This window comes from Sparus aurata, chromosome 18 (genome assembly GCF_900880675.1).
Source record: "Sparus aurata chromosome 18, fSpaAur1.1, whole genome shotgun sequence".
NCBI lineage: Eukaryota > Metazoa > Chordata > Actinopteri > Spariformes > Sparidae > Sparus > Sparus aurata.
In genome coordinates, this window is record NC_044204.1 from 6,606,320 (window position 1) to 6,630,582 (window position 24,263).

The 24,263-nt window shown below is 40.6% G+C and overlaps 2 protein-coding genes across 3 annotated transcripts; one reads left to right on the top strand and one right to left on the bottom strand.

Moving 5' to 3' along the window:
* Positions 1–7,823, top strand: hopx (HOP homeobox). The gene is made up of 2 exons (XM_030396802.1): positions 1–349; positions 7,551–7,823. Exons 1-2 carry the CDS (start codon positions 200–202, stop codon positions 7,626–7,628), a joined length of 228 nt encoding a protein of 75 aa, XP_030252662.1. The 5' UTR covers positions 1–199; the 3' UTR covers positions 7,629–7,823.
* On the bottom strand, positions 1,351–24,142 carry spmap2l (sperm microtubule associated protein 2 like). 2 transcript variants are annotated; one of them, XM_030396799.1, is made up of 8 exons: positions 23,814–24,142; positions 23,692–23,722; positions 22,151–22,207; positions 21,549–21,683; positions 19,531–19,656; positions 17,268–17,409; positions 16,719–16,853; positions 1,351–1,918 (listed from the first exon to the last, which is right to left on the bottom strand). In XM_030396799.1, exons 1-8 carry the CDS (start codon positions 23,830–23,832, stop codon positions 1,763–1,765), a joined length of 801 nt encoding a protein of 266 aa, XP_030252659.1. In that variant the 5' UTR covers positions 23,833–24,142; the 3' UTR covers positions 1,351–1,762. The 2 variants fall into 2 exon arrangements, with proteins under 2 accessions (XP_030252659.1, XP_030252660.1); XM_030396800.1 differs by lacking the exon at positions 1,351–1,918 and adding an exon at positions 15,482–16,334.
* Between the last annotated feature and the right edge of the window lie 121 nt (positions 24,143–24,263).

Below are 24,263 nucleotides of genomic sequence, written 5' to 3' on the forward strand. Positions count from 1 at the left end.
CACACACCCGCGCACACACACACCGCACACACACAGGCTCTCCGAGTTGCCAGTGAGCCGCAGCCGCTCCACGCGTTTCCATCCCCGCGTCCTCTGCGCACCGCTGTGCCTCTCCGCTCTGTGCGTCCAGCTGTGCGCACATCACCGGACCTGAAACTGAACTGTTAAAAACCCCGGACTGACTCAAGAAAACGGGAATATGGCTACTAAAGCGCTGGAGTGTCTGAATCTGTCGGAGGAGCAGACTAAAATTCTGGAGGAGAGTTTCTGTAAATGCAGCAGGCATCCGGACGGGACGACGCTCATGCTGATCGCTGCGGAGTGCGGACTGTCAGAGCAGGAAACACTAGTGAGTACAAACCCGATGCCATTATAATTAAAAGTGAGACAGCGTTTTGATTTATTGTTATTCCCTTTGGAACCACTTTAAACTTTAAGATGATTTAACGTATTGTCATGTATTTTCATTGGGAATTCAGGTCATGCCAGTGATGGGAGTGTTGTAAAATGAAAAGGTACTTTATACCTTTACGTCCACTACATGTATTGGATCACTTTAGTTACAAGATACTGATTTCTTTGATTTGCAATCCGACTTTTAAACAGAATCAGAAAAATGCTGAATGATGCATCTGATAATCAGTCGAGCCATAGTGCACAGTACAGCCCAGAGGTGGAGGAAGTCCTCACATCTGTACTGAGGCTGAAATATGCCTCTCCGCAGTATGAGTCATTTTACTTTGGGTACTTTATTTTGATGCTGATACTTTTGTGCTTTTGCTTAAGTTTAAGTCTAAATGCATAACTTTGACTTGAAACAGAGTATTTAATGTGTTGATCTCTTTTGATATCGAAGTTGGTAAAGATGGTTCAACATCTGATCTGGGATCAGAAAAGTTGTATCTTTGCTATTACTTAATGGTGTAGTAGTTAATGCAATTGTGGGATACTAAACCAAATCTACAAAGTTACTAGTAACTTAAGTCGGACAAGAAAAGTAGTGGAGTAAGAAGTACAATATTAGAAATAATCAAGTATCTTGAAATTGTAATTAGGAACAGTACTCGAGTAAATACACTCAGTTACTTTTCCTCACTGTCCCCTACATATACATATGTATTTTGTCTACAATTTACTTTTACTTGTACTTGGTATTTCACTATATTTATTGCCAGAGAAACACTTTTGATACTGTACTTAGTACATTTAACTTCAGATACTTTCAGACTTTTTCACCCAGGTACTATTTCTATTGGACGACTTTCACTCCGAGGGAAACTCATGTTTTAAGATGAAAACCTAACTTGCAATGGAACATATTTTATTTGTGAAGCTGCGAGCAGAGGAGTAAAAAGTAGTGTTTTGCTCTGAAATAAAGCGATGTACAAGTTTAATGTCCAAGAGTACTCGAGTAAACTACTTACAAGCTTTTGTGAACTACAGTAAATGTAATCAGTCACTTCTGTCCATCTCAATTTTTGAACGAGTTCACCAGCACTGACAAAAACAATGTCAGTGCAGTTTTTTTTATTTTTTTTTTACCACTGATACCTCCCAGAAATAACCATACACTTATAAGAAGAAAAAACAAAAGTATATCTGTTTATCTAAAGGTAAAAAAAAGAGTGATGTGAAACTGCTGCTGCACTGACAGAGAATCCAGGTTGTTTTTCCTGATGAAGTCACAGTCGAGTTTCCTGATGGACGTCCGTTCAGCACTGATTCATCTGCGCAGGGAGACTTAAAGTGTATAGAGGGGACCTTAGGGGAAGATCATCAGTCGGTCAAACAGTGAGGGTGTGACTGTGACGTCACTCGTGCTGTTGAAGTTTGTGTAGCTGGTGATGAGGTCGCCGTCCCTGCTCATTGTTTCTGCTGCTGTCATATTTGGTCGGATGTGGGAAACGTTTTTACTGAGCTGTGAGGAGAAAAGACAAAGGCAAAATGTTGGAGCTTGGGAACAGCCCTTTCACAAAATAATCTTAACTCTGAGTCCGCTAGTGAGCTTTTTTCCAGAGATTTCAACCGCATATTCGTCAGCAAGAGTTTGCTCTGACTCCAAAACTTAAAAATGTCTTTTGCCAAAGTTTGAAAGTGAGAAAAAATCAGGAGCCATTTGCATTCAAAGGCCCAATTTATAAAACTTCCCCACTCAGCAAATACTGACGCTTAGGGACGGCAATCAGCCCAACCTACAGTCCTAAAGTGTTAATATCTGAAACTCAAATTTGTTTGTCTGTTTGTTGGTTGGTTGGTTCGTCAGCAGGATTTCTCAAAAACTACAAAACTACAACAAATTTGCACAAAACTTGGATGGATCATGGGTCTCCAGATGGGTCTCAACATAGACCCCATTGACTTTTAGTGTAGATCCAGATAAAGGGACGGATCCGTGAATTTCTTCTCACTTTCTTTAACATTGCGAGACAGTTCAATTCACAACATTTTGGTTAATTTTCAGGGAATCATGCATGAATCTTGATGGAAATGATCAGGTTTAAGGACCGTTCTAGTTCTCTCGATTAACCAATTCATCATTTTGTTTATGAAATAGTGCAAAAAGTCCATCTCAGTATCTCAAAATCCAAGGTGATGTCTTTTAAATGTCTTGCTTATGAGTCCAAAACCAAAAGATATTCAATTTGATATGATATAAAACTGAGAAAACAATGAATTCTCACTATTTTAGAGGCTAAAAAGCAGCTGCAGCCTTTTATTTGCCATTTTTGCATGAAAAATGACTCTTCACGATTAATTTATCCGTTATTTTTCTGTTGATAAGTTGACACGTTGTTGCAGCTCTACAAGGAAAAGCAGCAACTTTCCCCAAATGAGAAACAGGTTGATCATCGCAGCTCCAGAGCTAATCAATAAACACGTTACTATTAAAATCAAACCAGGAACACATCTGCTCCGGCAGCAAAAAGAGCCACTACAGAGCGATTTGTAAAGTTAGTCGTTACAGTCATGAAGTGAGTTGAAACAAATGCCAATTATACAAAACATCCCATTATCACTTCTATGTAAGGTATGTAATCCCTCCCACGTGTAAACACTCCCACCTCCTCCTCTATCTGAGGAATGTCTTGGACCTACTGTAAAGTCTGTCCAACTGTCACATCAGGAGCCAGATGTGAAGCTTCAGAGGGCAGATAACCACCAGCATGTTGAGAGGGAACTGAAGTTACACAGATGCCTCCAGCGGCATTCCTATGAGTGTCTCATCATTGTGAAAACACTCTGAGAATTTCAATTTGTCGTGCTTTAAATTAAAAAAAATGGTGTTTGTCACTCAGGTGGTTTTCCTCTTCAAGACTATTTGTTTAGCTGTACTCCGCAGGAGGTAAAACCCTACATGCAAATTCTGTCCTTTGGGTTGATGCAGCCCTGGGCTCGTTTTCGTTGGCAAATTTCTGCTCGTGCTTTCGTTCGTGAGGCTGACAGACGGGTTAACAGAGCGATCACATGGTCGAGAACGTGTCTTTTTCATGAGCTCATTCAAGTACATTTAATCAATAGATAACTCACTGTCACACTCAGGCTTGTCACTGGTTTTTCCACTTTGACCGCACCAACCAGTTTCTCCAGATTTCCCAGGGCACTGAAACAGTGTGCAGTTCCTCTGATCACATGTCAACGGGTACATCAGCTGAAGTGTTTTGTAGCAGTGCAGGTGTCACCTATGAACACTGGCTGTTTAGCAAAATCACAGAACTCAGAGGCAGAAGCCTAAAAATATGCTGTTGCCGATTTACAGCTTCTTCAGATGTGAGGCTGCTGACGATCATTTAAACTCATTTGCGGGTTATTTTCTATAGTCTATAAAAGTCTATAAAAACATCAGAAAAAGTCGAAAAAATGTTTATGTTTATCAAATTGTGTCTTTTGTCCAACCAACCAACAAAACCCTAACACTCTTCATTCACCCGCATAAATAACAAAGTAAAGCAGCAAAACGTCACATTTAAGAAGCTGGAACCAGTAACGGTTCAAGTTTTACCTCATGCAGCAAAAACTACAGGATGTTAAAGCTCACCGTCTTGTGTAATATTGCTGAATCATTCTGATATTCACTTATCTGAGTATCATATTAGTAAAGATTGAAAGTGTTATTGGTGTAAGCACTACTGTCGCCCCCCCCCCCCCGCTAACATGACAAGATCCAGCCCGTGAAAATTCTGCTAGCCGAAGCTAACTAGCTAACAAGGCTTTAGCAGCTAGAGTTAGCTAAACTGAGTGCAGCAGCACACCTGTATTAAACACAGGTGGAAACACAAGGAGGTGGTCGTATAAGAAAGGATTGTGACTTTGATAGACACCCGCTTTATTGAATAACTACTATTTCAGCCAAGCTCCGTCGTTAGCCTGTCATTGCTACAACAGCAGACGCGCTTAATGATCTGACCGGCTCCACTGAGTTTCATAAATCAGCCTTTTCTGCCTCCAGAGAGGCCGTGATAGCTGCACGCTGCTGCTTCCTAATTCCTCCCCCAGTGTTAGTGACTGTTTCCATTCAGAGTGTACAAAGGTGGGAGAAGCCGGGCCGACCTGACAGGGGAAGCCTGGTCCAGGGTGAGGTGAAGGTCTGGCCCCTCATCAAAAGACCTGACTTCATTTCCAGCTGATGTGTGGCTTTTCTTTTCTCCCCCCGGCGATTGTTAACAAAGCTCTCATTGGAGAAGGTTTAGCTGAAGAAACACGCCCCGGCTGCCACTCCCCGTTTCACATTAACACCATTTACAACGTGTTCCAGTCTCTGTGCGGCATCTTTGAGCTCCTTTCACGGACCGTTTTATTTGTTTTTCTGTCAATGACTCTAAAGGTAGAGCCTAGTTTGAAAGATCTCATTATGTAACCCAGAACTAGTCAAGAGGGGGAAAAAAACGACACAAGCGGCATTGTATGGGTCAGCAGGATAATAAATTTCACCATTAATGTCCTGAAGTGGCATGTGCACTTTTGTAAGACACTCATGGTCTTTTGCACTTTGAAAACAGAGCAGAAACAAGACAAAGTTCAAAAACAACTGCCTTTACAGACTGGCTCCTCTTAGAAATATCTGACGATGAGCTAAGCATGAACAGCCAATTCTTGAATTGATTTAGTCTCAAACCCAGATGGCTGCAAATGAGAATCTCATGTGTTCTCGGTACAAAATGTGGAAACCTTCCCTCCTGCCAGGCATGTCTCACACGGCCAGCCAGGGTCTCGTGTCTTAAGGCCGCTGATCTGAATCCCTCCCTTTCCCCTCTGCGTTATCGAGATGATGTAAGCATTGTTGTGAATCCCCTGACAACACATACCGCAAAACAGCAATGCGCCGGGTCATGGGTGTGTGTCGAGGCACTCGGCACAGTCATCATCTGGTCAGAGGCTCAGTGATGCAGTGTTTGGTGTGGCCATCAGAGATCAGTCGTCTTTCGCAGGGAACTGGATCAGACCCAGTCAGTCCAACATTCTCTTATTTAATAAAATGGAAACATTCCTCTTTTGCGGTTTCTCTGATAGGACTTAGCCTCAGGGTCACTGCTGTGTCGGAATGAGTCAGCGACCACATTTACATGCACCAAGAAATGTGACTGTGTCCTCGTGGAGGTAATGAGAGGAACATAGCTACATTTAATGACCCTTTTAATCATAGATTTTATATTTGGGATTTTTGTGTGTTGATGAATGACTGCACTGCAAACACAGAAATAACAAACAAAAACAGAAAAACTAAAAACAGCTGGTGTGAAGATCGATGATGCTAACAGACCATCAACTCAGACTGGAAAAAACCTCAAACCTTCTCATTATCTAACCTGAACAAAACTTAATTCTAGGTAAAGTCAGTAGTTTAGATGCCTAAACAGAGGTTTCAGCTATCCAGTAAATGTTTTTCTAACATCTCTTAAGCATCCTTTGTATGATATCCTACAAATAGCTTATTGTTACATGCTAAGCATTAGCATGCTAATGTGTCCACTGTAGTCACACTAATTTTAACTACACATTAGTAGCTACATTTTAGGCTACTGATTGTATTGTAAAAATGTTAACTAGCTAATGGCAGCATGCATATTTGCTAAAGGTTACAAGCTAAAATGTTACATTCAATAGCTGCTTGCATGTTGTAGTTAACATGCTTACATTGGAATGTAAAAGTACTCAATGTTACATGCTAAATGTCAGCGAATGTCAAATTTAAATGTTACATTTCTCTGTAGCCTACTGATGCACAGACATTAACATGCTAACATGCAAAATGTATGTTAGATGTTAGCATATTTAAAATGAAATCACGTTAGCATCTGTTAAATGAAGTAGCTTGTTTCAAGGCTAAAATGTTACATGCTCAACCTTACCATATTTAAAGTAAAATAGCTTGTTTCCATGCTAACATGTCACATGCTAAGTTTTTGTATATTATGATGAAATAGCTTGTTTCCATGCTAACATGTCACATGCTGAATCCTAGCATATGCTAACTTCAGTAGCTGTGTGTGGATGTTAACGTGCTAATGTTGGAATGCAAAAGATATGTTAAATGCTAAATGTTAGTAAATTTTAAATTCAGTAGTCACTTGTTTCATGGATGTCAACATGTTAATGTTAGATCGATGTTATCATGCTAATGCTGGAATGCTAAATGTTACATGCAAAATGTCAACATATTAAATTCAATAGCAATTAACATGGATTTTTGATGCACTAATGTACTCAAGCTAAACCACAACATAGCTTATATGGTTGTTAACATCTAATGCTAGATTTGCAAGCTGGAAAACATAGTAGGCTTCATCGTAAATGTCTAATTTAATAGCTGCTCGCATGCTAACTTTAGCCATGTTAACATACTCGCGGTATAGAAGGCCTACGTTATTTAGTGACTAACACACTGTTCGTGACATTGTTAGTTTGCTAACACACTAAGGCCAAGTAGCCTCTTAGCGGCTGGAAGTGTGCAGGTTCTCTGTTAATGTTATGAAAATTTTGGGCTATTTTTGGGCTTTGGGGATTTTGGCTATCATGTTCTGACTACAGCATCGTATTGCAGAGATATTAGACTGATATAGTTCCTCTACTTCCTAAACTATTCCTTTCTCCAAGCATGTCATGGCAGCTCCATATAGGCATTGATGTAACATCAAGGCTGGTGGCCACAATGGTCAAGTGACCTCAAAACAAACTATCACAGACGGTTGAAACATTTCACAGGTCTTCAAGTTCCACATGAGCAGTACTGCAGTTGTTGTAGTGTATCATGTGTCAAGCTTAAATACTCTCAATAACAGCGCATGTAAACAAAAATATTAGGTTGCCTTCAAATAATTGCTCCGTATGTAAATATAACTTGTCGCCTGAGGATGAGGAAAGTATAACAATTAATCTGGAGAGCCCGGTATTTTGTTCAAATCATTCAACTCCACCTGTGTAACTTCTCAGGAGTATTCATGTCCGCCGGACCAGTTACCTCATTGCTCTCGTGTTTCAGGCGACCAAAAAAAAAACTGCTGTTCACTGTTTTTTCACACCTCCCTCCACTCTGTCTTTCTTGTTTTCTCCAGGAATGGTTCAAGCATCGCAACGAACAGTGGAGGAAGGCGGAGGGTCTTCCAGCTAAACACGGATCAGTGTTGGACTGAAGACTCTGCTGGAAGCCTGAAGCTCTGAGCTGACCCTGTTTCTCCTGGACAAACTGAACCCACCACCCGTCGATCTCTCTTTTTGTATCTATGAAGCTATTTGAACTTTCTGTACGTTATGTGAAGGTGTTTGTGTTGCTGCCAATATAACCGCCATGTTTACAGAAATAAACATATTGTTATTATGAGTTGAAACGACTCGAGTGTGCTTTGAGGCCGCCGTACTGTACGCCTGCGGTTCGAAATTCACTGAGGAAGCGGGGTTATACAATGGTGGGATGGAGTTCAGAGAGGGTGGGGGGGTTTTGGGGACAGTGTGCTTTTGTTTTCAGGCTTTGTTTACATCTGTGTCTGTCAGCAGGGAGCGGGGCTGGACGCCGGGTATATAAAAGTTGTAAGGAAACGCTGCGATCACAATAGACGCTGCTGGAATCAGCGGCGACTGTCCAGGAACTTTCAGGGACAAATCTGGAAGAAGTCCAGTAGCACAGGAGGGAGGGAGGGAGGGAGGGAGGGAGGGAGGGAGGGAGGGAGAGGGTGGACTTGTGAGCCGGCTGAGCATCACGGGCTAAACAAATGACAGGTGATGTCACTTCATTGTCCTCTTTTTCTCCGTGACCGCTCTCATTTAAAAAAAGGATGTGATCTCAGCTGCCAGTGGGAGAGAGCTCAACGCCTGTAACAGATTTTCTGTGGGTTTTTTTTTGTTGTTTTTTTTTTAACAGCAGAGAAATTTGACGTCAAAAATAAAAAATAATAATAAAAAATAAGATAAAAATAAGATTTTAAACGAAAAGAAAGTTGTTTACCGTGTTCATACTAACAGTACACTGAAAAATCCAAGTGTTTTTTATTTTTGATATTCTTTTACTTCATCTTTTGGCTGAGATCCACTTATGAAAGGTATGATTTAATAGATTAAAAAGTGAAATACACATACATAACAAGTAGCCTAACAGTGTAGCAGTACTAGTATAAAAACTAGTAGTGTACTCAAAGTTTGCCACTCTTCTGAGTTTACTTTCATTAACTAAAAAGCGATGCTGATCAGGATCTGGCATTTACTTAAGAAACGTTGGTAAAATGTAGAGAATGTGATGTCATTTAGATATATATTTGGTTGATATAAAAAAGGTCAGGTTTTGCTGTCAGCCCTTTGGAAAAAAAAACAGATGAGGGCTTCTTTCTTAAGCTGCCAGAAATGAGTCAAATAAAGGAATGAGAGGTCAGTTTGGAGACTACCAGGAGCACGACAGAGGTGAGAGACATGTTTAGTTTAGTGAATTATGTAACATGAAGGAAGTTGGTATTTACAACAGAAACAAGTGAGGTAAGTTTGCAGGCAATTGGGAAGAAAAGTCTGAAGCAGTTTGACCAAATACTGTGAGAATGAACCAGTAATAGATGTTTATTGGACGATTAAGTTAGGTCAAATTTGTCCTGGAATAAGAACACCCAGGTTGAAGCGAGTGACGCGGGAGGGTTTACAGCTGCTCATCTCACAGGACAGAAAATAAATCCTGACCTGTGCATGTGTGTGTGTTTGTGTGTGAGAGGAGACTGAAGAAGGTGGGAGGGAGAGAGAGAGAGAGAGAGAGAGAGGATGATGTGTCCTGCCAAAGAGCCTGGAGTGAAAACACTCTGTGGGGCTGTGGGAACCCATCTGCACGGCCAGTTTGACAGAAACCAACACAGAGCCAACAGGTAGTTCAACTGCTCATAAAACACACACACTCTGCCTTTTAACGGGGGTGTTTACACTGGCAGCTCATGCACTCACACACTCACACACACACACACACACACACACACACACACACACACACAGTGGTGTCTGTTTCCTGAGCCGGTGGCTGTTTTCCTCTGTTCATCTGAAAAACAAGCATATTTGTTTGCAGTGTGTGCACACACAGTTGCTCAAGCTCAAAACACATTTGATGCCACACCCTGCCCCTCTACTTGCTCATACATCATCATTTTTGATTTCTTAACACTGTACATAGGTTAACTGTGACATCAATATATGGCAGGTTGTTAGGGCCTCCTATAGTGTTAGCATGATCGTGATGTTGTGCGTCTTCCTGCAGCTCATTAGGCAGATTATGGTTCAGTACACATGACTGAACAGTTTCTCCCCCAGCTGGTGTTTGGCCCTGCACTGTTTTGAAACAAAAATTAACAAAGTAGAGATGAACGACTGACATTTTTTATTTGATATCTGATGTGCTGATATACTCAAACTCATTTTATTTTGATAACCCTATATGCACAAATGTATTTCCACCTAGATGATGAGAACGTTCAGACTCTCTTGTCGTGAACAGTCTTATCATGGAGGCCCAACAGCACATGCAGACACAAGATTATTTTTGAAATGTACACATTTGAAGGGCAAAATACGAAAAAATACAAATGTTGGGTGGACATTATCGTGTGTCTTCTTATCAGCAGAAATATTAATTTCATTGCTGATGTCAATATTTTATTTCAAAGACTTTATTGGTCACTCACTACAGATGGCAAGTTGATAGTGTTGTGGAACTTCAGTAAAAGTTTCTGAAAATCTTCAGACATTTGATTTTTGTACTCCAGATCTGTATAGACCTCCGCCTTCAACTCAAATCAATCAACACATTCTCAGCTTGTCACACACGGCAGCTTTGGTCAAGTTACCAATAATAAACGTGTAACGTCCAGTTAGACTTTCACAATAGATCTTGAGGTTATGAAGACAAAAGTTCCTGCTTTCCTGATCTGATCACATATGACAGAAAATGTTCCTCAGCTCTCTCCGTCTTCGATTCACTCTTGTTAAAGGATGAATTGAGTGTCTGATGTTTTGCCATAAGAGCTGATGAGAGTGTGCGCAGACTTTGAATGGAGTCTGGTTTTGTGTGTTGCTAAGAGCACTCTGCAAGAGCTGCGAGGAATCTGCCATTTAGAAACTGCCAGGCTCAGTCTGCATCACTTTGTGCAACCTGACTGTTTGTTCCACTTAATGTGACACTGAACTGATCATTTCATCATTATTTCCTGATTTCTCGCTGAGCCTTCCCCTATGGTTGGCTGACTTTTTATTGCACTGTCTTTCAACAGTTTTTATTTGTCTTTACAGTAAAAAAAAGTTTCCTTTTTCCCCCCAAGTGTGAAATAGAGAGAAAAGAAGTGTTTTCAGGGGAAAAAAATTGCAGAACATAAGAAACATTTCTGTCAGGATAAGATTTTTCTCACGTGTGAAACAGAATGAAAGAAAAGTTGGTCTTTTGTTGATTTTCAGAGAAAAAAAAAATCTGAGCAAAATAAAAAAAAATCAGAGAAAAATATTTTTTTATGGAGAAAAATTCATTTTAAGAAAATAAAAAAACATTTTTTTTGTAAAGAAAACAGAGAAATTCAGACTTTGTGTGAAACTCAGAAAAAAAACCTATTAGCAGATTAGGGTCCATTATAACCAATTCCTTGCCAAAAGAAAGACATTATGTTACATAACCTGCCAACACACAAGCGATGTATCTTGTTAAGTGGGCTTGTGGAAATTAAAACTCCCCTAGACAAAAACATGAATGACTTCAGTCCTATTTAGAACCTCTTGTGGTCAAAATGTGTATTACAATAACACTTCACTCGATTTCACACATGACCGCCCCCCCACATTTTTCACAGATGGGAAAATAATGAAGTAACTTATAAAGATTATTTTGGCAAAACTTTTCTTCTCCCACCAGCTCTCAAGTCATAAACAAAAGAGAGAAAACTATTTAGATAAGACTAAATAGGGGGCTCGGGCTTCGACAAACATCTGCTATTAATGACATAAAATACCTCAAACAGTACCCTCCTTGATTTTGTTTTAGCATCACGCACTACTCCCATAAAAAAATCCCTGGTGATGTTTTGAAAGTCAACACAGTTCAAAGTTGACTTTGGAAACATCAACACTGAGAGGATATGTGAGGGCCTGGGAAGTGCTACACTGACTCTGTAAATTAAAATACAACCAGAACAGATCCATCCACACCTACATGTACATAGTAAGTTTTGATTTTTGAAAAGTCCTCTTCATGAACATACTGAACCCTGATCTGCTCGCAACTTCTTCAGAATCTGTTCCCAAAGCCTCGAATGTCTTGTTTTGTCCACAACCCAAAGATATTCAGTTAGGGTTAGGCCTCTAGGCCATAGAGGAGGAGAGAAACCAGAAAATATTCACATTTAAGAAGCTGGAATCATAAAATATTGACTACCACGTACTCAAATAAATCAATGGAGTATCAAAATAGTCTGCATCTCATTTATTAGTCAACAACTCAGTGCTTTCAAACTGAAATTCGACCTCCCTGGAAGCCTTTCAGACAACCCTCTGCATAAACTCCGACATGCTTGCCGTCCCTTTAATTACATTTCTTTCCTCCTGAAAAGTCGACACGTTGTAGATTCTCATTTTTCACTCGTCTGTTCATCCAGTCTTGGGTCATTTCCTCAAACGAATAAACCAAAGTAAAACCATATGTCTGTTCTGGTTAAACCTCATCTCACACAGCAAAAATGGCGGTTAATTAAGTAAATACTGAGTTTGGAGAGTGAAGTCCAGCAGATGCACCGGTTCTAGTTCCAAACCACAGCAGCATCGAGCACAGCGCTGCTTCAGCTTCCAGGTCCTCTCAGCTCAGGAAATGTTTAGCAAAAGGGGTTTGTGTGTTTGGAGAGAGTTCCTGCAGCTCCACCCTGACCCGGCTGTTTGCAGAGTTCCACCATGCAAACAAAAAATTCAACCAGAGATAATTCTGTTGAATATTTTTTTTTTATATCACTCAGGTGTAAAGCGGGAAGGTATCAAAACTAGAACAGCCTTTAAAAACACCTGTACGTCATGCTGAATATCATAAACTAAGGCTAAGTGACTGTATTTATCTGACAGAGCAGGAGGATGATGAGAACTGGGTTTTTTTTTTTTACCACTTCCTGTGTTTAACAGAAGGTGTGGACTGACTGCACAACATCCTGTGCGAAGCCGCTGGCACAGAACGCGTTTGTCACATGTTCTGTGCCAGCACGAGTGTGAAGAAAACACGGACTGTAAGACAGTGAACTAACAGTGCTGAGTGCAAAGAAGGAGGTGAAACTGAGCCGCTGATTATCTGTACTGCAACTAGTAACAGTCATTTGCATATACAGTATGTGGGTGTGGACGGAGTGAAAGAAACATCCTGATACCAAAATGCAAATCAGCATTCTTAACAATACCAATTTGTCCCAAGGCGATATTCATATTGGCAGATGTTCAATGTACAGCACTATAAAGGAGAGAAAAGCAGAAATGACATTCCAGATGTTATAACTAGAGAGTGTTTGACATTTACTGTCGAGTAGTTATTTTGAAGGCAGCACAGTGGTGCAGTGGTTGGCGCTGTTGCCCCAATGCAAGAAGGTTGTGGGTTTGAAACCTAGCTCGCGCAGGGCCTTTCTGCGCAGGGTTTACATGTTCTCTCTCCCTGTCTTAGTGTTGCTTCCTCCCACAATTCAAAGACATGCAAAAGAAAAAATGTTAGGTTAGGTACAATGGTTACTCCAAATTGTCCATGAGCATCAGTGGTGTACTGGTGTACCCTGCTGTCAGCTCCAGCCCCTCGTGACACTGAAAAGGATTAGCAGTTTCAGATGATGGATTGATAGTTATTTGAATTATTATCAAAATGTTGTGGACTCATGCTCAGTTGATTGACTTAAAGCGAAACTCTCGCCAAAAAGCAACCGAGGCTTTATTTGGGATTGAATATGAGTCAAACCTTAGTGTAAAAGCATAATTACGATGAAAGAGGCACTTTAAAGATTTACCGTAGTTTGGTTTTGGGCACGTCAATTTTGAACGGGAGAGCTAGGGGCATGATACGCTAGCATCAAAATCGCTATTTTTAGAACACCAAGAAGGCTCGACACAACATGAAACTTTGCTTGTAGCATCACTAGGGTCTCTACTCATGAACAAGAGCATTGAGAACATTGTTTGTGTACACAGAGTTTATGAAAAAGAAGGTTTTTGAACTACTCACGTTAGCTGCTGCACCTCCTGCGCGTCGCCGTCATGGCAGGCAAAAAGTGTCGATCCCCGAGTGCGACCTGACAGGCAGGAGAGTAATGGTGAACCGCTCCTCAAGCGTGCCTGTCAGGTCGCACTTGGGGATCGACCCTGGTGATGCTACGAGCAAAGTTTCATGTTGTGTCGAGCCTTCTTAGTGTTCTAAAAATAGCGATTTTGATGCTAGCGTATCATGCCCCTAGCACTCCCGTTCAAAATTAACGTGCCCAAAACCGAAACTACGGTAAATCTTAAAAGTGCCTCTTTCGTCGTAATTATGCTTTTACACGAAGGTTGGACTCATATTCAATCCCAAATAAAGCCTCGGTTGCTTTTTGGTGAGAGTTTCGCTTTAAAGAAAACGATTATTATTCAAAACTATACAAACTATTGTTCAAACTACTTTATATGTTATTATTCATAGATACTTCTCACCTACTTAATTCTGTAAACCAACATCCCTGCAATAAATCTTGATTTCATAAAGCTGAAGCATTTTATCAAAGGTTTAAGCACGAGGACTGATGATTGTTTAAGGTGAGAGTAAGAATACCAGATTAAACCCATCATAGGTAGGGCAGGACATGCCATCCTAGGAAATAAGAATCACTTCCCTCACATAAATAGGTGGACAAAAACAGCACATAAGAACAGCTTGTGTGACTCTTTCTCACCACAGAAATGATGCGTCTATGTTTTGGAAAAGACAAAACTGCACTTTAAAGCAACATTATTTAGAAATTGTGCAACAGCACTGTCGTGAATAGAAAATGCTAGGTGTGTAACAGTTTGTCAGATGTACTGTGTGGAAACAAGTGATGGGGGGGCGGAGTGGCTACTTAGGTTAAAAAGTTACATAATATTGATTAAATATAGCCAACCGCTAGTCGTGCTATAGAGCAATGTGTTGATGATTGGGTCCTGATTTAATTTGTATCTCGCAGCTGTTTGATGACAAGGGAACAGTGGACCAAAAAACCCTTTTTCACTGGCCCAAAAAAATTGAAAATAAACAACACCAACCCACATCTGGCTTGTGTCTTAAATGGGAAAGGGTACAATCAAGACTCATTCCCAGGTAAAATGGCTCTACAGTAATCACGGGTGTTTATCGACTCCATCTTTGGTCTGAAATGGTAAATGATAATAAAGATTCTTTTGTCTCTGTCATTTGACAGTAAGTCACACTCAGCCAAATCTCTGCCTTTAAGAAATGTTTGTTTGTCCTGTTTGACTCAGCTTTCTCCCCTCCACCTCCTCCTCACTTCCTTGCAGTCCGGACCCAGGACACTATCGGAGCAGGCTAATCCCAGATTACCCTCCCAGCAGGACGTGGGTTCAATCTCCTTTCACGTCTAGCCGGACCGGGTCGGGCCACAAACCTGCACTGGTCTAAAGCGAACACTGGCTGCCACTGACTAATCAAATCACAGTACAGAGCCTCACTTACAGGCAGCAGCAGTGTAAATGGGATTACAGTGGATTTCCAAACTGAGGCCCCGACACCCTTTGTGAACTAAACTGTGGCCAGATTGTAATTATTATTTTTTTTTTTAACCAATCGTGACCTCTAACAGGAGAAGGTTGAGCTTCTGAAAGGCTTTGGTTCATTATCTCACACTCTCCCTGCACATGTATGCACACTGTATGGTGGTAAATCTGTATGGTGAGAAAACGCTCAGGGCACAAACTCACATCTGTCCTCAAACCAGAAACTGGTTGGATTGCTTCAGAGAGACACAGTGAAACTGACAAAGAAGAAGACATGTCGCCGCAATGGAGAAGTAACTCGTTTAATACGTTCAACCCACTGAACAAAAACCTGTGAATTGACGCCGTCTTGTGTGTAAGGATCTGCAAAGTAAAAACCCTGTCGATCATCACATCATAACTCAGACAGCGGCTCCGGATCTGAAACGTTATTCCTGACATTATTCATTGGTATTTATATCAGCCAACAACCAGAATGACAGAACTGCTAAGAAACAGATGGAACAATTGGAGTTACTCACATTTCTCCCCCAGATGTCTCAAATGGACTTTTATAGTCTTTTAGCGTTGTTTTCTAAAAATGTAGGAATTCTTATCATTCTTACAATTTACAATGATCTGTTTTTAGTTTATTTCCATGCTGTCATTTAGATCCTGTCACCAAATTCTGCTGTCTTTGCTTATCTGGATTTGTCTTTCGTTGGTTTGGCGTTTGCAGCTAGATGAAGGTCTTTCCCCGTTTCCCGTGTTTTATTTCATTGCTGAAACTCGACAAACTACTCTACCATCTTTTTTCCTCAGCAAACAAAAGCTTTATCGTGACCGTCACCTCAAAAGAACTTTAAACATTGTGCGTTTACATGTGTTGTAGTTTCCTGGTTACGAGTCAGAATGTAAACATCATATCCCAGTTTAGAGAAACCTGGACATAGTGCGGCGAGCACTCCGACAGAAACCGCGAAACTGGCATGTAAACAAACAGCGGTTGAGACGTTGACGGATGCAGTTCAGATGGACTGGACGTTTCCTCGGCTCCACTCTGGCTCTTTGGGAGGGATGTAGTCCTTGGAGAGCTGTTTGGGTGTCGCCAGCGTTTCAATACGAGCGCTTGTCGTGGCTCTCGCCGCTGCCCTCGGAACCTGATTTCACAGATTCAGATATTTGGGATATATTTATAGAACCGACACAGCCAAACTCTTGAAAGATCTTAATCATTTTGCTGCCATTCAAGCAAATGATCTTTCGTCAACATACTTGTTTCCGTCTGTTTGTGTTTGATCCATCAAACGACTATAAATCCATTGAGTAGCTATTTCGACTACAGAGATCGCAAAATTCCTCTGATAATTGAAAGAACTATTTGACATGTGAAAAGTCTGTGATGTTAGTGCACAGCCAGATGTTTGTTTCATCAAAGAAAGTTCTCCACAAGTAGAATTCAGGAATTCTGAGTCCTTATTTCATTCGTTCAAACTAAATTGGAGCAATAAATAATAAAGTGAGCTACTTGTAGGTGCACTTACGGTCCAGATGGTTTCCTCTGGGCGTCCGAGGTCGCTGCAGATGTTGCTCTGCTTCAGTCTGGGCAGTGACAGCTGGACCAGTTGCTGAGAGATCTGAGCTGACTTATGAGCAAAGGAGGCGATGGATTCAACACTCTGTGGAGCACAAACAGACGGAAGGAAATCCAGACTCTGAATGCGTTCCTTGAAACATGAGGACATGAAGTTAATGTTATTTATAGAGATCAATATCAAAAATCACAATCTGTACAGCAGAGCTCGTCACTCTGCAGATTGCAAGCTGCATCAGAGCCAAAGCAGCACATTTTGCTAAATGGTCAGTTTTTTTTCTTGCGGCTGGGTTGAAACTGTGGAGGATTTTGACATCGCAATCACATTAAAGAAGCTGAAAGCTTCTTTTAACAATGACACAAACTGACAAGGTCAACAATCCACTCTATTTAGGTCCATTCCAAATCCTGTTTAATCAGTGGAACAACACTGATGCGTGCCATCAGCTGACATTACCGATTAGCATGGCCAGCTGGTTTTCTCTCTCTAGGATGGTACCTGTCTGTTGCTCTGGAAGTCTGGGTGGTTTAGTTTGGGGTTGGAGAGCTGCAGCAGTCGCAGTGTGACCACAGCAGTTTTCAGTTTGGGGTCAACGTGCCAGATGGGACAGTTCCTCTCACACTGAGTTGTGTGAGGAGGCCTGTGGGAGCCAAAGAAAGACCTTTAAATGTACTGCTGGAAATAAACGTGTAAAGATTCAAGTGGTTTGTGTGTGATTGAGCTGTCTTTGTCTTCGCAAATGACTTTTCTTGTAAAGTTACGTGTTTACTCCGAAGAGATCCTCAAAACCTCCACTGACATCACTCTGTGGTACAGCTCCATGCAACATTTTGTGTCTAGACACTGTGATGGAAGTACATTTGAATCACATCTGCAGTGAATATACTTGACAGAAGGCCACTTATCCTTCGAAAACAGTCAAACGTACATTAGTGGGCTTGAGGTTTAGAATATGTACCAGAGATGGGAAGTCCTTGTGTCACTGTGGTTAAGATGGACACCATGAAAATGCAATACTCCAGCTACCCAATAAAGGAAAAAAGGCCAAGAAAGTAACAAGAGTTTAACAGCCTAGAACAAGATGAGTCCAAACTATAAGCCTCTCTTCGAAGATTTCTCAACATGGCAAGTTTTTCCTCACTTGAATCGAGTGCCTAAGGACAGAGGATGGCGTTCACTGAACAGTCTGTAAAGCCCACTAAGGAAATGTGATTGTGATTTTTGGCGATATAAATAAAACTGATTTGATGTGATTTATTAAAAAAAGACAAAAAAACCCCAAAAAACCCACAGTGTTGTGACAAGAGAGAAATAGAAATAAACCTAAAGAAACATTCAGTTTCAATTGATCTGTGATTTTGTGGAAATGTTGGGCTGTTAACGGAGTCATTGACTGGTTCATAGTTGAACTACAACACAATTGGCTGTTGCTTCAGTATTTGAGTATATTATTTTACTTCCCTTTACAGCAAATGTCTCATTTTGCAAGGACGCGTTTTATAGATAAAGAGATTTGCAACACGAAAGGGTAAAAGGGTAAAAAACAAAACCTTCATTTTGTCAAGGTAGACACTTCTATTCCCCTGTGAGGGCCCATGTGTCTAATTTGAGAAGAAAAAGAATTTGCCTTTCGTCTGCCACATGGCTCATGCCGTCTTGTCTTTTGTCTGCTTCATTTATTTATTTTGCTTTTTTGTGTTGTTTTTCGGAGCGACTTGATGGGAGGATTAAGTTTCGACTGCTGATGACTGTTAGTTTTTGTGCGTGGTATTAAAACAGCAATCGTGCAGTGACTTCTATTCAAATCCCCAAAACAAATATTCATTTTGTGTATTGACTTCAGTAAAGCCTGTATAAATCTGTCTCTGTGCCCAACATGTTCTGCTGCTGCGTTCAGGATTTATAAAAAGACTTCCGCGGCTGTCTGTGAGCGTCCCAGGGGTCCTGAACTTTGGACAATAAGCTCTATTGTCTCGACTCCTCGCTCTCCCACAGTCTGACACTGAAATAACAGATGTCCAAACGTTGGCTTCCTCATGCAGCGGGGAGACATTAGCGTTGGACCGCAGCCTTCTCATATTTAACTCTATGATATGCTACATTCTGCTGTGATTAAATTCTAGACTTTGGTTTGTGCAGGGACTCACTGAGGGAGAATAAAAAGCGTTGGAGTTTGAGTCACAAATCTGTCAAGATCTACTGACATGGAGGTCTACTGGAGGGTAATCTCTAAAACAGAAACTTCACTCGTGACGCTGGTGGAGATACTGTGCACATGTCTTATGTTTAAAGCAACACTTGTAATGATTTGTAATTATGTTTCTAAAAAAAAAAGATGTTTGATGACTCGAACTATATGCTGGGACCCTATTTGTACTGTTGCTGAAGTTTGGTGCTGTTCTGAGCATTACTTGTGGCTATGAGTGGCTTTTTGATGGCGGTTTCTTGCTGGAGGCATAGCTAAATGTAAACTTTACTAAGTAGAGCCAGTGTTTATCACTTGAAGATGAGGAAATATTTACAGTAATTCAGTAATTGTCTTTTCAATTTAACCTATCAACTGATTTGACGTGTCAAATTAAACAACTTATGTAACGATGTTGAGTATTTACACCAGCACCAGAAAAAGCTCTTACACCGGTTTCAGCTTACTGAGACTCCAAACTTCTGCTCACATAGTGGACATCCAAACACCCATTTAACCTGTGTTTGCGTGGTTCTCACTTTATTTTCTGTGTTTGATGTCTAATGAGGCTTTTACCCTGCTTCCTGGGAGCTGCGGCTCCTGGTTCTGGGCGTTGAAAGGCGGACAATGTGCTCGTACTGGGACGCCCTGGAGGAAGGACGCTGGGTCTTCCTGAAGAAGCTCGCCGCCTCCTCCTCCATCCTGCAGGAAAATGGAAGCTATTACCACGTCCATTATATGTTGTGTTGTGTGACGAGGACAAAAGAATGTCTTCAGCCAGACTGGGAGAAGGAGGAGGAGGGGGTGCAGAACAATGGATACGTTTTGTGCGTGGCTGATGACGGAGGTATGAGAGGAAAATCCTCTGGAATCACAAAACATTTCAATTTGTTAAACGTTCAGTTGAGACATAGAGAGGACACGCAGCAAAAAGGTCAAATGCTCCCTGCTGACAAAGTCATTTGTGACTCATTGTTTTGATCTTTAATAGTCAAAATGAGGAAAATGCTTGAGGAATGTCGCATCTCTGCAAAATCCTTCCTGAGTGATTCAAGTTCCGAGACTGGTGATAATCTATATTTGGCTTATTGTCAACAAATCTGAGACCAAATCAACTATGAAAGTAAGGGCTAACGAGCATTGTTGTCGCGTTCAGTTTTGGCTCACTCTTGCTGAAAATACCTCCATTGTCTGTCTGGAGATGCACATAAAACCACAGTGTGCAACAGTTTGAGATAAAGGTTCAGCTTTTTTTTTTTTTAAATTGAAAGTTTATTTTTGAGATCTATTCAAGATTTACACTGTCAGTAAGAAGCAAAAGGCTTCGGGCTGATAACTGATATGTTCACATTTCACAACAAAAATGTTCCTAACCTGTAGTTTATAAGGTTTTGATGAGTGAAGATGGATGATTGTTAAAACACGTAGACCTTTTCCTCTATGTACTATGAAGTAATTTACTCAAGTTCGTATAGACCATCTGTAAAAACAGGATGTGCATTCTTGTTTTATTTCCTATTTTTTGTTTTTGTTTACAACAGTTATTGTGTACGTTAAGATATGCAGAATAGTATATGACTGATAAAGCTTTAGCTCTTGGTGTTAAAAGATTTAAATAAAAACACTGTGTAAAATGTAATAATTATACTGAACTATTTATATAGCTTTGCACGGTTCTGAGTACATTTACCGTGCACATTTTGCTGCTACATCTTGAAGAGCTTTAGTCTGTGTGTGTGTGAATGTAAATGTGTTCTCAAGGCATTTATCCTTCAAATAAATGTCTCAAATAACAAGCCCCCACCTAGCATACCCTCTTTTTATCCACACATATTCGCCACTGAGGCATAGCACCAGCCATATTGGGATATTTGTTTTCACGTTACGCTAGCGGAGCAGAACCAGACAGTCAGTAACGTAATCAGATTAGAAATTAACCCAATGGACAAGACCTCTTGACTGCAGGGTGATGTGATTAGATGTGGAACATAAGTGTAATCATCAGGCCTCAGACATACATTTACCACAAATTTAACTCAGTATTCAACCTTACCAATACAAAACAAGCCAACATACACATGCTGTATGTATTCAATAGCCTATATTGTGAATCTCTTATGAACCAAACCTGCAGGTGACAAGTGTCATCTTCGGTTACAGTAAATGACTGTCATTGGTTCTGGGAGGTGCACTTCCTGCGTGGGCTTCTGATTGAATTTCACTGCATGATACTGTGCTTTTAATCTGACAGCTGACGTGGGTAAACAACAAACACTCTCACAATGAAAGCCCCTGCAGCTGTAACTACCGTCACAGCCTCTCATGCACTAGCCTGACGGCTCTCAGGGGGCGATCGCCTCTAATCGGTATGCAACTGGCATCAGTCCTGAACATCACTTTGCAGTTTCCTGAATCAACTCCGTGCCAAAGAGCATCAAATCATTACCCCTCAGCTTTGCAAACATGTCCTCGAATATGTCGATGAAGCACAACATAAAAAGCTTGTGTACACAAACAGCCCCCCCCCCCCCCCCCCCATCTCTTTTGCAATGGAGTCATCAATAATGTTCGGGGTGCAGACAGGTTACAGTTACCTCCGGTGGTCCTCCCTTGCTGAGAAGTCTCTTTTGTGCCTGGATAGGTATTGGATTCTTGGGCTTGGAACAGCTCCGAGCGCTGAAGCAGAGACGGGCCATATTGGCTGCTGGTTGCCCCAGCTCAGCTTCACACTGATCAATGAAAAGATTCAAAGTTTCCAATAAGGAGACGTGATGAAAATGTTGGTGTAGAAGCACAATAAACATTTCCAACTTTTCAATATTTACCAAATGGAAGAAAGACACTTTTAATCAAAAGAGACCTCTGTTCATTCCTCCATTGTTTTGTCCTTTTGACCAAACAGCCAAAGCGTGCCAGACGTCTGTATTTAATTACGTAGTTTAGAAAATTGCACTCAGGGAAGGAAACACCGACCACAGAGGCTCCTGAATTCTTGAGGCAATTTCACACTAGATCAATGAACAAACATGCAATTTCATATGATGTAACATCTGGACTGTGAAAACTGAACATATAATGAGCCGAGGTCACTGCGATGCTTTGTGTGGTATCAGGAATGCTGTGTTTGTTTTACATATGCAAGAAAGAAAATCTGATTTTAATCAAAAAGAAAACTTTGTATGACTCAGCTACTCACCAAGGAGTTGTGGCCCAAACTGTTTTTGAAGTTTTGTGCTGCGCCAGCTCCAGGATTCTGCCAAATAACATTCCCGACCCCCAAAAAAAACAAAAAACTGAAATCAGCGTTACTGAGTGTAATTCAGAGACTGTAGGCCCAGGGGGAACATGCAATCACTCAGCGGGTTTCCTGTCTCTGTTGAGGAGTTTCTTCTTTGTTGGCAGCACTGTGACGTTCTAAAACTGGTCTTACTCGTCAGCTGAAATGTTGGCTTCAGATTCTAAACCTCACTGTGACCACCAATCAAATGTAAAGTCACAACTGTCAAAGTTTATCTGTGTGCTGGAGATTTTCATGAAATAGGGTTTTCATTTGGCAGAACTGTCCAAAAGAGAACATTTGAGATTTTTGCCTTGAGCTTTTAGACTTTTTTTTGTATTTTTCATTGTGGCCCATCAAGGAGATGCTAATAAAATACACTTCACACATCCTCTATTTATCATTAAGAGGCAACAGCCTGTATAAACATATCATGTTTTGTTCATTACACATTGTAATGCGTCAGCTAAGCAGCTAGCCTTTCAGCTGTTTGCTGGATGTTTCAACTGTCACTTTGAGCTATATCAAATGCTAATCAAATACTTTTAGCTAACTATTTCAACTGATAATTCATCACTCAGCTAACTAGCCTATTCTAATTGTTAATCCACCACTTTTAGCCATTTCCAATGTTAGCTAACTATTTCAACTGTCACTTTTAGCAATTTCAACTAATGATTAAATACTTTTAGTTAACTAGTTCAACTGTTAGCCAATATGATACTTTTAGCTAGCCATGTCAACTATTATGATACCTTTAACAAATTATTTCAATTATCTGACTATTTCAACTGTCACTTTAAGATATTTCAACTATTAGCAAATCTGTTACTTTAATCTATTTCAATTTTGAGGAAATTGTTTTTAGTGTCTCTTTTAGCTACTTCAACCGTTAATCTGATGCTTTCAACTATTTTAATTGATTATTCGTCACTTAGCAAATCAGCCTATTTCAACTGTTAATTCATCACTTTTAGCTATTCTGTTTCAGTTAAGCATTATAACTGTTCAGCTGATTTGTGAATTTTATTTATTCATTTATTTTTATTTATTATTATTATCATTATCAACCCTATTTTAGAATATGTACCTGTTTCAAAACATTTGTTACTTTGAGATCACCATTTCAAATATGCTGATGACTTTTAAATATCCGTTCCAACCATTTATCCATAACATCCGTTTCAAACTGTTTCTTTAAACTATTTAATTCTTTATCAAGGGACTAACAGTAACGTTTCTACTTTATCACCTTTAGCTAATCATAAATGTATAATGTGACACATAGTAGACAGTAAAAACATTACTATGAAATGTATACAAAGGACAAATAACATAAAGACATAAACAAGTACACTGGAAAATATTAAGTAGTGACTCAAAAGTAGCCATTATGATTTTATATCACTCATCTGGATTGGACTGTAAGAAATTCATGTAAATGATGTTAGATACTTCACCTGTTTGTTGGACCAAATCGGGGCTGAATCCCTGTAAGAATAAACAACTTAACAAATTAGACTGAATATAACAAATAGCACTCTTTTGAAGACTGTGTTGCACATTAAGGTTGCAGGTTTACCTTGTTTTCCAGACACCATCTCGGCAGTTGCAGCAGCAGCAGACTGGATGTGTCGCCTCGCTGCCTGTTGATGGCGTCACACTAATCTCCTGCTGTTGCTATGGAGCCAGGAGTCCTTGGCAACCAACTCCACACCTGAGGACTCCTTGAAACTGGAGTATGCACACTCAACCCTTCCATCTTGCTGTCTCGAGATTTCCGTTGCAGGATGTTAAAAGGAAAAGTGATACGTCGAGGTCAGTGTTGAGGGCGGCTGCTGCTGCATTATTGCTGGAGAGCTGCTGTGTGTTTGGATCAGATTACAGAAATAAACGCGCTTTGACGAGTAAATGTCAGGTGCTAAGTTAGGACACATCTTTTGTGTCAGTCAGTCCACCCATAAATTTGGCACCGCAGGGTGTCCTGAAGGGTTAAGCGACTACATGTGGACGGTCGTGTGCTCAATTCTCA

Coding starts and splice junctions, on each gene's coding strand:
- hopx (XM_030396802.1), top strand. CDS start 200: ATGGCTACTAAAGCGCTGGAGTGTCTGAATCTGTCGGAGGAGCAGACT. Junction 350..7,550: donor TGTCAGAGCAGGAAACACTA/GTGAGTACAAAC, acceptor TGTTTTCTCCAG/GAATGGTTCAAGCATCGCAA.
- spmap2l (XM_030396799.1), bottom strand. Junction 16,854..17,267: donor ACTTCCAGAGCAACAGACAG/GTACCATCCTAG, acceptor TGTGCTCCACAG/AGTGTTGAATCCATCGCCTC. Junction 1,919..16,718: donor CAGAGGAAACCATCTGGACC/GTAAGTGCACCT, acceptor TTCTCCTCACAG/CTCAGTAAAAACGTTTCCCA.